We start from the raw sequence: 12,101 nt of genomic DNA, 5'->3' as shown, positions 1-12,101 counted from the left end.
ACGTCACAATATATCGTCATCTTGAACGTTACGATATATTGTCAATGTCAATTTTCACGATATTCGATTTAATCATATAAATCGGCCTAGTGTGCTGTAGTAGAATTAGTGTATTAGAGCAGACGCACGCACGCACACACACACACACACACACACACACACACACACACACACACACACACACACACACACACACACACACACACACACACACACACACACACACACACACACACACACACACACACACACACACACAGGAGGATAATTAGGAGGGAGAGAGTAGAATAGAGACAAAGTGCTTAGTCAAGAAACAGCTGCCAATCTCATCTGGGACTAGATATCCCCAAAACATTTCCCATCCTCACACCAGCAGGATATACTGACTACAGCATTAACAGTGCAACCCAGCAGTAGTAACCTATAAGTGAGTACACAACACGGCCTAGGCTCTATTCTGATGATTATACAGCCAGGTGAACCAAAGGTGTGTCTGTGTCTCTCCAAAACCTCCCTCCCAATTAGGCCTACATTACAATAACACTGATGTTAAAGGAGTAGCTAGTCAATAGTAGGTTAGTCCTGTCGTTTTAATTTCCCTTGAAATTCAATTCAATTGATTTAATTTAACCTATGCCCCTGGGGGCAATTAAGAGGTAAGGACTAACCTACTAGTGATTAGGCTACACCTTTAACATCAGTTTTTCCACTACTACCAATGTTACTTAGATGGGGCAATCTGCCCTGCCCAGCTCTTCTATGTTTGAATGTGTTTTCATAGGAATGTTCCAATGTTGGCAGCCTGGATGCTGATAAGGTACATTTACAGGTAGAAAGTGCGTGTTTACCATAAACTCTGTTTGTGAAGGTGTGTTTTTTTTACCGTATCCTCTGTTTGTAGAACTCCACATCTCCATCGTCTTTGTTCATCTTCTCTTTTCCCTTTTTCCCTGAACCCTCGTCTTCGTCTGAGCTGTCGGGGTAATACTCCTCCTCGTCACGCTCTCCCCTTTTCCCCTTCTTCCCCCCTTTTCCTTCACTCTTCTTCCTGTAGGGCTTCAACTCATAGTACTCCACCTCATCCTCCTCTCCCCAGCCCTCATCTCGGTCCTCCCTCTCTTCTCTCTCGGGGTCCATCAGATCATCACTGGGCAGGTACTCAGACCCCTCGCTGTCCGTCTCATCTCCCCCAGCTTGATGCTTCCTCCTCGGCTTGGGGATCAGCATGACCCTCTTAGCCTGGGCCTTAGGGTGGGCCTTCAGAGCGGTCCTCTGCAGCTTACGCATTCGCTTCTGGAGCTTCTTATCCACAGAGTTGGAGGGGAGAGCCTAGTAATGGTATGAATGATAAGCATAGTCATAATAATAATCATGAAATGCATTAAGATATAATAACGCTATTCACCATAAGTAGCCATAGAGTCACAGATTCTGGAATTGATGGTACCTACATCTCCACACACACATACACACACACACACACACACACACACACACAACATCACCCACCGCTCCGTTGGTCTTTTTTCCTCCCTCGCCCACAGCAGTCTTCTTCTTCTGCTTCAGGGGTGCAGGTCTCTTCCTGTCCACCGCCATCTTAGCTTGGTCCGCCAGGTACTGAAGAATAACAATAATAAACCCATCAATCAACCCATCAACCAATCAACCAATCAATGAAAAAAGTATCCACCTACAGCGTCGAAGCCAGAGTTTTCAGACAGCATGAACTTGCGTGGTTCCTTCTTCTCCTCCTTCCGAGGGACCCTCGTTCCAAACGGCGTCATGTGACCCGTCCGGATTAGCTCCTCCCACTCCGTCTCCTGGGCCGGCATTAGCATACTGCCCAGAGTAGATGGGCCGGGCTCTGTTAGAACAAAATAGGTTCGATATTGATATTTTAATAAACGTTTACATACTGTTTTACCCACTTGATATGTATATACTGTATTCTAGTCATGGCTCATCCTATATAACTACTGCTGTACACATTTTCTATTCATATACTGTACATACACACCATTATAGATACACTGAACAAAAATATAAACACTAATTTATGGTAAATAATGCAAGCGATTTCAATGGCTGATTTCTCTAAACAGGCGGGAAAAAAAACATTACCAGATTCACATGAAATACATTAAAGGATGAAGAAGCAATACTGCAAACCACATCTTTAAACTACACTGAACAAAAATATAAATGCAACAGCGCAGGTAGCTTAGTGGTTAAGAGCTTTGTGCCAGTAACCGAAAGGTCGCTGGTTCTAATCCCCATAGCCGACTAGGTGAAAAATCTGTCTGTGCCCTTGAGCAAGGCACTTAACCCTAATTGCTCCTGTAAGTCGCTCTGGATAAGAGTGTCTGCTAAATAACTAAAATGTAAATGTAATGTAAAGTAAAGTGTTGGTCCCATGTTTCATGAGCTGAAATAAAAAAATCCCAGAAATGTTCCATACGCACAAAAAGCTTATTTCTCCCAAATGTGTTTACATCCCTGTTAGTGAGCATTTATCCTTTACCAAGATCATCCATCCACCTGAAAGGTGTGGCATATCAAGAAACTGATTAAACAGCATGATCATTACACAGGGAGGGAAAAGTAACAAAATGTGGAAAAAGGGGTCCGAATACTTTCCGAACGCACTGTGTGATATATACAGTTCATTCTGAAAGTATTGAGACACCTTAATTTTTCCACATTTTGTTACAGCCTTATTCTAAAATGGATTGTTTGGGGAGTGTCTCCCATTCTTCTCAGCAGATCCTCAGGTTGGATGGGGAGCACAGGTATTTGCAGGTCTCTCCAGAGATGTTTGATCGGGTTCAAGACCGGACTCTGGCTGGGACACTCAAGGACATTCAGAGACTAGTCCTGAAGCCATCCTGCGTTGTCTTGGCTGTGTACTTAGGGTCGTTGTCCTGTTGGAAAATGACCCTTCGCCCCAGTCTGAGGTCCTGAGCAGGTTTTCATCAAGGATCTCTCTGTACTTTGCTCTGTTCATCTGTCCCTCGATCCTGACTAGACTCCCAGTCCCTTAAAAACATCCCCACGGTATGATGCTGCCACCACGCTTCACTGTAGGGATGGTGCCAGGTTTCCTCCAGACGTGACGCTTGGCATTCAGGCCAAAGACTTCAATCTTGGTTTCATCAGACCAGAGAATCTTGTTTCTCATGGTCAGAGAGTCCTTTAAGTGCCTTTTGGCAAACTCCAAGCGGGTGGTCATGTGCCTTTTACTGAGGAGTGGCTTCCGTCTCGCCACTCTACCATAAAGGCCTGATTGGTGGAGTGCTGCAGAGATGGTTGTCCTTCTGGAAGGTTCTCCCATCTCCACAGAGGAACTCTGGAGCTCTGTCAGAGTGACCGTCGGGTTCTTGGTCACCTCCCTGACCAAGGCACTTCTCCCCCGATTGCTCAGTCTGGCTGGGCGGCCAGCTCTCAGAAGAGTCTTGGTGGTTCCAAAAAGGACACATTTCCACTGGTCTAATGTCCATTGCTCGTGTTTCTTGGCCCAAGCAAGTCTCTTCTTCTTATTGGTGTCCTTTAGTAGTGGTTTCTTTAAAGCAATTCGACCATGAAGGCCTGATTCACACAGTCTCTTCTGAACAGCTGATGTTGAGATGTGTCTGTTACTTGAACTTATCCTCTGCAGCAGAGTTAACTCTGGGTCTTCCATTCCTGTTGCGGTCCTCATGAGAGCCAATTTCATCATAGCGCTTGATGGTTTTTGCGACTGCACTTGAAGAAGCTTTAAAAGTTCTTGAAATGTTCCGTATTGACTGACCTTCATGTCTTAAAGTAATGATTGACTGTTGTTTCTCTTTGCTTATTTGAGCTGTTCTTGCCATAATATGGACTTGGTATTTTACCAAATAGGGCCATCTTCTGTATACCCCCCTACCTTGTCACAACACAACTGATTGGCTCAAACTATTTAAGAAGGAAATAAATTCCACAAACTAACTTTTAAGAAGGCACACCTGTTAATTGAAATGCATTCCAGGTGACTACCTCGTGAAGCTGGTTGAGAGAATGCCAAGTGTGTGCAAAGCTGTCATCAAGGCAAAGGGTGGCTATTTGAAGAATCTCAAATATAAAATATATTTTTGTTTAACACTTTTTTTGTTACTACATGATGTGTTATTTCATAGTTTTGATGTCTTCACTATTATTTCTACAATGTAGAAAATAGTAAAAATAAAGAAAAACCCTTGAATAAGTGATGTCTTATTTTCTTACTTCTTGGATTATGTCTGTATTGTTTTGTATTGCTAGGTATTACTGCACTGTTGGAGCTAGAAACACAAGCATTTCACTGCACCTGCAATAACACATGCAAATCTGTGTGCGACCAACAGATTTTGATTTGTGTGTGTGTATATGTTTGAGATAAGGCCCAAAGTGAATGAGCCGGCCTTTGTTAGAACATACAATAGTAACTGGCCTGCTACACCGGATGCTTACATTTTGCAGAGCGCGAGATGCTCCTATTCATTTCAATGAAACCTGGGCGTAAACTCGCCGGCTCCATGAGAGGCTTGTGATGCTCAAGTGTAAAATTACACTCTCGTTCTATTTTCAAGATTCTGACACGTAGCTCACGCCAGAGAACAAAGTGGCTTGCACTCTGTCGACGCTGACAAAAAGTTCCGCTTCCAGTTCTCTCGACTCCCCAGTTTAACTTCTATGTAGGATACACACACACTCATGACCTGTCCCATTGTAGAGATGTTCCTCAACCCTAACGACTGAGTACTCCCACACTTTGTTGACGTGTTTCCGAGTGCAATGCATGCAGTCTAACGAGTGCACTGGTAGAGAGCAAAACGGGCCCATTAAGTTTGCCTCAAGCAACTTGTGATGCCACGAGAGGCTACCGCTTCCAGCGGGGTTGCCCAAGTAGTGCAAGGAGTCCAGGTTCAACCAAAACAAGGATTTTTATTCAAGGTCGTCGGCAACTAACGAAATTATAACACAATTCTCTTCTCTTCCAAACCCACTCTCCAGACCGTGTCTCTTCCCTTCCAAAACAACCCCCCTATCAGCCCCTGATTGGTTTCAGCGCGGCGAAGATTGGCCACAGAGGGTTGGAGTTCCCGACCATACCAGCAGATGGAGCCATAGCTGTCTGGGTTTGCAGCCACCTCAGGGGGATGTATCGTCCCTCCAGGACACAGCCTCTGTTCATCATCACATCCCCTCCTCGGGACCGACGTCCTCGTCGGGGTAAAGGCAGCGAAGAAGGCATCACGCCGGGAGAGGGCGTCCGCATTGCCGTGGTGCTTGCCAGCCTGCTCTCTCTTCAACTCCTCCACCTCTAGGACCAGGGACTCAGCCTCCTGTTGTCTCTCCTTGAGTTTCTTACTGAACGCATCAGCCTTGGTTTTAGCAGAGTTTAGCTTCTGTTGAGCAGCTTTCAGTTCCTTCTCTCTCTCTGCCTCCGCATTCTTCATCTTGTTCTCCAACACCTTGTACTTCTCCTCTGCCTTCTTCTGACCTCTCTACTCCTGCGCAGGGTCTCCTCACACTCCTCGATGGTCCGCGCTCTCCAGCTCCTCCTGTTGCTTAGGGAAGGAGCTCTGTTGGAGTTTAGCCTGGAGGATATCTAACTCTTCTGTCTTCATGTCTAACTGTTGCTTTAACAAACGATACCTCTCAGCGGTCCCCTTCAGACCAGACAGTTCTTTGTCCAGATTCTGTAGCTCCGTCTCTGTGTCGGTCTGGGCACCTGCCATCCCTATCAGAGCCCGGGCGGGAGTGAGTAACTCGGAGGATTGCACCGGAGCCTTCCCAGGATGAGTCTTGCCTCTCCGTTTCCGAGGTACTCGGGTTATCCTCTCCTGAGACTCTCTCCAGAGTGGGTAAAGGCTGGGCAGTCCGCGTCCAATTAGGACAGGGACGGGGAGGGAATCAACCACCCCGCCGTAGTGTGGTTCCCGTGCGTCATTGTAAGTTCAGTAATGGGGTATTCTCTGGTGTCCCCATGGACACAGGAAACTGGGAGGACTTTCCCCGGGGGTCAGACACGTTGGGCCCACCAAATCCTTACGCACCAGGGTGGCCCGGCTACCAGAATCCAGTAAGGCCTCCACATCATGGTGATTCACAGTTACCGGGCAGGTGGGGGGTCGATCGGGGCCGCCCACGACTCCCAAGAGCGAGGCAAAAGGTTGCGGTGGTCTGAGCTGGAGGACTCCGCAGTGGGCATAGGTTCATCGGCTGGTTTCCCACACTGCCAGGAGATATGTCCCATCTCCCCACACCGGTAACACTGTCGAAGTTTCCCCCTCCTGGTGTACTCTTCTTGGACCCGCCTGGTTTCTGGCTCCCCCTGGAGCCGGGATAAGTCCTGACGTGGCTGGGTTCGAGACCTTGGGGTCCTTTGGACGGGTTCTTCCCATTTGTGGTGGGGCCGCACTCCTGGGGTCTTTTCGGGAAGCAATCAGCATCTCCGCTGTGGCCTGGTACTTTTCCACAGCTTCCACGGTCAGATCAGCCGTGGTCAAGGCCTGTTGACTGATGAACCGTTTTGCCTCATAAGGCAGGGCGCGTAGGTAACGATCCACCACAACGGCCTCCACCACCGCCGCTGCTGTATTCCTCCGCGGATCCAGCCATTTCCTTGCGATTCGGACAGTTCATGCATCTGCGCCGCGGAGGTTGGTCTGGTTGGAAGGTCCAACCGTGAAAGCGCTGGGCCATACCAAATTTTGTGAGTCCATATCTGCTGAGGATCTCAGACTTCAGGGCATCATAGTCAGTAACCTGGTCAGGGCCCAGGTCCCGGACAGCATTCAGCGCTTCCCCGGTTAGAAAGGGGGCTAACAGACCAACCCACTGTTGCTTGGGCCAGGCTTCCTAGTGGCCGTGGCCTCAAATGCATGCAGGTATGCCTCAATGTCCTCGGTAGCTCCCATCTTAGATATAAAGTCACTTGCCTTTATTGGGCGGGTATTTTGGACCACCCTCTGTCTCTGCAACTGCAATTCCTCTGCCTTCAGAAGGTTGGCTTTCTTTTGCTCCTCCAAGAGAGCCACGCTTGCTTGCATCTGGGCGTGCTGGCCAGCAACAAGGGCTTTCAATATGTCCTCCATTTCAGTCGTGGGGAGCTCACGGCCAACTTGGAAAACTGGGTGATCAAACCTTCGGTATCCTCCTCTGCCATGCACTATTAACGCTTGAGCGTGCCCGTATTCTCCACCATCTGTGATGCCACGAGAGGCTACCGCTTCCAGCGGGGTTGCCCAAGTAGTGCAAGGAGTCCAGGTTCAACCAAAACAAGGATTTTTATTCAAGGTCGTCGGCAACTAACGAAATTATAACACAATTCTCTTCTCTTCCAAACCCACTCTCCAGACCGTGTCTCTTCCCTTCCAAAACAACCCCCCCCTATCAGCCCCTGATTGGTTTCAGCTGCGTGGGAAGATTGGCCACAGAGGGTTGGAGTTCCCGACCATACCAGCAGATGGAGCCATAGCTGTCTGGGTTTGCAGCCACCTCAGGGGGATGTACCGTCCCTCCAGGACACAGCCTCTCGTGACATCACAAACTTAAAAGATATTGCAACAACAACATTTTTTTTATTTTTTTATTTAGGGATTACCGGAACCCCCAGATTTAGAGACCATAGAGTGCGGAGAATTTGCAGAGAATGGGACAGGGCAAAAAGATCCCTCTAGTGAGAATTAACTCACCTTCGTCCCCTTCGTCCTCCAGCAGTATCTCAGCCTCTATCTTCTGTGTGTCCTCTCCCCCCAGGATGGCCTGTAGTCTCCTCTGCTTTGCTCTGATCTTCTTCAACTGCTTCTCCTGCAGAGAGACATCATCTTCATTGTGAATATCATCATCACCAACAACAAAATCTTCATCATAACTAGCACCATCATCACTTATACAGGACAGGGGGAGCATCAAATAAAGTGTCAGAAAGTGCTGGCCACAAGAGGTTCTGCAACAAGCGGACACTAGTAACTTAACAAGAGCTAATCCACTGATGAGCAGTGGATCATGGCTAGCATAGCACAGCAGCATTCCTTACAGCAGTTCTTCTCACCTTGTTCTCCTTCTGCCGTCTGACAGACTCAATCTTCCTGTTAATGTCTTTACTGGAGTCAGCGTAGGGAGTCAGCTGCTCTATGATCTTATTAATGTGCTTCAGAGCTGCCATACACGACCTGGAACACACACAAACATGCATGCACACATACATACATAAGTACAGCTGTACAGAACTGACACAGGTGCAGCCTGACCGATACCTTCTCCAACTACAACTATACCCCAGCACCTCTCCTGTACTCTACTGCTCTACCAACCCAGTTCTAACCCTTAGACCTAGCTAGATTCCCCTTCACCCAGCCTGGCCATACCCCTCCATACCTCACATCGTCCAGTACAGACTGGTACTCCGTCCCTGCCTCAGCCTTGGCTGCAGCCTGGCTGGCCTCCTGTATGGCCTGGTCCACCTGCTGCAAGACCCCCTGCTCCAACACATCCTGGTCGTACACAGCGACGCCCAGACCCTGCAGCTCTTCAGCCCCGGAGCTGGCACTCACAGCCTGGATACGCTGGCGGTCAATGTGTAGCAGGGCTCCAGACTTCTTACTGCCTAAGAACAGAGTACAGACACAAACATGGTCACTGTCACTAAGAACAACAGAGGGGTTTATGAACCCAGACTATCCGTATTCTTACCACTGCTGCCCTCCCCAGATCCAGTGCTATCTGGGCAGGCCATGGCAGGCTGCTCAGTGTCCCCCTGGCTGGTCCCAGTGATGGAGATTGAGCGTCCAGCGGTTCCTCTGTTGGCCCCATCCTCGTCCATTCCTCCCGAGGTGAGAGCAGCACTCGCCGGGCTGGAGAGGGGAGGAACCTGGTCCTCACTACCTTCTACTGGCATCCTGTTACATCTTGAGACAGAAAGATGAAACCATCTGATTCAACTGCAGTGCAAACACACAGATAAACACGGGGAAAGAGATGTCAACAGATATTGCAGTGTAACATATAGCCATAGCTACAGATTAAAGAGCTACCTATCTATCTATCTATTTTGAAGACTAGTTCAGCTCTAAGTTACACACTTACCAGTAGCTAGTAGAACTAACATTAGCTAGCTAACTAAATGGAATGTCATGATTTGATTTGACCAGAGTCCATTTAGCTCTCTCTAGATGCTGTAGTTATACCACTAGCTAACATTAGCTAGATTACAGATTAATAATTTGAACGTTAGCTAACTAGCTAGCTGTGTAACGTTTGCTAGCTAGTATCACTAACGTTAGCAGTTCAATCTTGTTTTATTGAGAAACTACAAGTCAGAACCTTACTAGCTAGCATTCCCGAGCTAGTAGCTATCGAATTAGCTAGATAGTTGTGTCGGACACGTTGTCGACAGCCAATTCATTGTCGACAGATAAGAGTCTAGTATCAACAAAGATTATGATGGTTAACGTTAGCTAGCTAGCTGGCTTCTTTAAGTCTCTATCAAAAAACGAGGCTGAGATAACGTCTCAAAGTTCGCCCATTTAACCACATACATTACATTTACATAGTGAGATACAAAAAGTAATGTTAACGTTAATGTCTTTAGCCTAGCTATGATACTTACAAAACGCGAAATTACACAACATTAGTGATGGGTCATGCGCACAAGCATCGGCTCTGAGAGCCGGCTCTTTGTAGTGAATCAGAAGAGCCGGCTCGCATCGAGTGAGAGCCGGCTCCCAGTTTTTTGCCCATTCGCTGCTTAGGTTTCACTTTCACAGAGGTCTGTTATGATTGGCCAGCATGGCGACCAGCATGCGGCATTCACGTGAGAATTAAGGATGTGTAAACAGAGAGGGGGCGGGGCAGACACACCACTTGACTCCACTGCAAGTGAAGAGAGAGACAGAGCGGACTGAGGAGCGTGTGTGCGTCTTGCATTGTCGTGTCGTTTAACTATGAGTGACACTAGAAAGCGAAGCAGCATCTGGCTGCAGTTTAAAGATATTGGGAACAAGAAAGCAGAGTGCCTTCACTGCAAAACGAAGGTCACTATAAGAGCAGGTTCCACCACAAACCTGCATAGACATACAAGAACTGTCCATCCTACAGTGCAGTTAGAGGAGAGAGGGCAAGCCAGCTCACCATCTACTGATCCTGGTGTGTCTCATACCAGAACAACAGCTGCTGTAACGTCTACTGCCATCCCCATGCGTGCAAGTATAACCTCTCCTACTGCAACTGATGTGATGGAGGGGAGACTATGTATTGTTGCCACATCAGTTCCTTCTGAGAGAATCTTCTCCAAAACAGGGCAGATACTCACGGAGAGGCGAAATCGTATCAGGCCTATCAGCCCATCCAAGCTGAGGCATCTGATCTTCCTGAATGCCAACCTGCCCTGAGGACTAATGCTGTTTGCTGGAGTTTGGTTCTGGTTTTGATTCTGTTCTGTGGATTTGTTTGAAGTTTATTGTTAATTTGTGCAATAAAAAAGTTTAATTGAAATAAACAAATGTAAGAGTGGTTTTGTCACAGAATAAATGCACAGAATTAGGCATTATAAGGTCTCTCATAAAAACACTGAAAGCAAAAGGGGTTTTCAACACATAAACCATGATTTTTTTTCAAAGTTAAGGTAAAATATAGGCTACAAAAGATCCTAAATAAAGAGCCGTTCGGGAGTCGAAAGAGCCGGCTCTTCTTTGGGAGCCGAGTCAAAAGAGCCGGCTCTCAGAAAAGAGCCGAACTTCCCATCATTACACAACATAGCTAGCTGGCTACTCCTATTGTGATGGTTTCCACTAGATAGCACAGCCACAAAGTCAAAATTGGCTATATCGTACAAATGTATGAAAACAAAAAAAAAATCTTTTTTAAATCTTAATTTAAGGTAAGGTTTAAAATCACATTTTAAGAAGATACATTTTTTTCTTTCTTTTTTAAAATTCTTCTTCTTCTTCTTCTTCTTCTTCTTCTTCTTCTTCAATGAGGTTTAACGGCGGTTGGCATCCAATACATTGTGCATTACCGCCACCTACTCTTCTTTTTCTTCTTCTTCTTCTATGGTATATTGGCGATTACACCATTTAATGTGCATCCAGCCACCTGCTATGCGGGATGGAAACAGGATTCCCCAAAAAAACTGAACTACCAAAAAAACAACCCAAAATCAAAACAACTTTTCTGTCAAAAAACAAACAAAAAACAGATCTGAACCCTACACAGGCTCAAGGGGAACATGGGAGGGCGGGTCTTCCAGCACCAGTACCCCTTTGCAAGTCTTCCGATGTAAAATCCTTGAGTCCCAAAAACTTTTCTGCTACAGCCACAATAATGTATAGTTTATTCAACTTCTTTGAGACTTGTGCTGTACAGTTTATAACTGTGGCAAGGAACGCAACAAAATCCACCTTTTTAACACACAGGGTATCTTTTGTCTGGAAGCAAACATTTACTACAGGCTGTGGTGCATCCACTACCATCTCTTCACTGGCATCACTTGTTTTCTCAATTCTTTTGATCATCTCCGCATAGGAGATTCGATTGACCGCTCTAACTTTTGCCACCTCAATCTCCTTCACCCTTACAGGGCACTCCAGGAACTCAGGATCATAATCCTCACCACAATTGCAACACCGGTTCTTCAGTATACTCTGTTCGTCTGCACACACTTGAAACATGGCCAAATCCTTTACAATTTTTACACTGCAGTGGTTTGGGGACGAAACTCTTATGGCGTATCTTACATAACCAAGCTTCACATGCGTAGGTAGATGCTATTTATCAAAAAACAACAGGACCAACTTTCTTCTTTTTTTACATTCACCCTGTGGGTCAGACACCGGGCACCAACCACACCAGAAATTCTCTTCAGGTATTCAACCTGAACATCCGTCGTCACCCCTGAGATGACTCCTTTGACAGGTGGTCTACTCCGAAGTTCAAAACACAAAACTTCTGTTGTCCGGATTCTTTTGAGGCTCACTGAAATCTTCCTCTGTTCTTCAGAACTACAATTAATCAAAAGAAGACCACTCCTGGTCACTCTGACAGACTTTTCCCAGCGCATGATTCACCACTTTCGACACCTCAAACGGGTTTCCCACATA

The 12,101-nt window shown here is 46.7% G+C and overlaps 1 protein-coding gene across 1 annotated transcript in view; it reads right to left on the bottom strand.

Annotated features, from left to right (window-relative positions):
• Positions 1 to 10,755, bottom strand: part of ercc6 (excision repair cross-complementation group 6) — a 52,810-nt gene extending 42,055 nt beyond the window's left edge. Inside the window, exons 1-8 of the mRNA XM_045211495.1 lie at positions 9,614 to 10,755; positions 8,698 to 8,912; positions 8,383 to 8,611; positions 8,057 to 8,177; positions 7,698 to 7,812; positions 1,695 to 1,864; positions 1,510 to 1,617; positions 884 to 1,329 (exon numbers count right to left, since the gene is read on the bottom strand). Coding sequence (XP_045067430.1) covers positions 884 to 1,329; positions 1,510 to 1,617; positions 1,695 to 1,864; positions 7,698 to 7,812; positions 8,057 to 8,177; positions 8,383 to 8,611; positions 8,698 to 8,902 — 1,394 coding nt within the window. The 5' untranslated portion in view covers positions 8,903 to 8,912; positions 9,614 to 10,755. The remainder of the gene's footprint in view (positions 1 to 883; positions 1,330 to 1,509; positions 1,618 to 1,694; positions 1,865 to 7,697; positions 7,813 to 8,056; positions 8,178 to 8,382; positions 8,612 to 8,697; positions 8,913 to 9,613) is intronic.
• Positions 10,756 to 12,101: the final 1,346 nt, after the last annotated feature.

This window comes from Coregonus clupeaformis, chromosome 37 (genome assembly GCF_020615455.1).
Source record: "Coregonus clupeaformis isolate EN_2021a chromosome 37, ASM2061545v1, whole genome shotgun sequence".
In the NCBI taxonomy this organism is placed as follows: domain Eukaryota; kingdom Metazoa; phylum Chordata; class Actinopteri; order Salmoniformes; family Salmonidae; genus Coregonus; species Coregonus clupeaformis.
The sequence above is the reverse complement of the archived record's forward strand: the minus strand, read 5'-3'. Positions and strand labels throughout refer to the sequence as shown.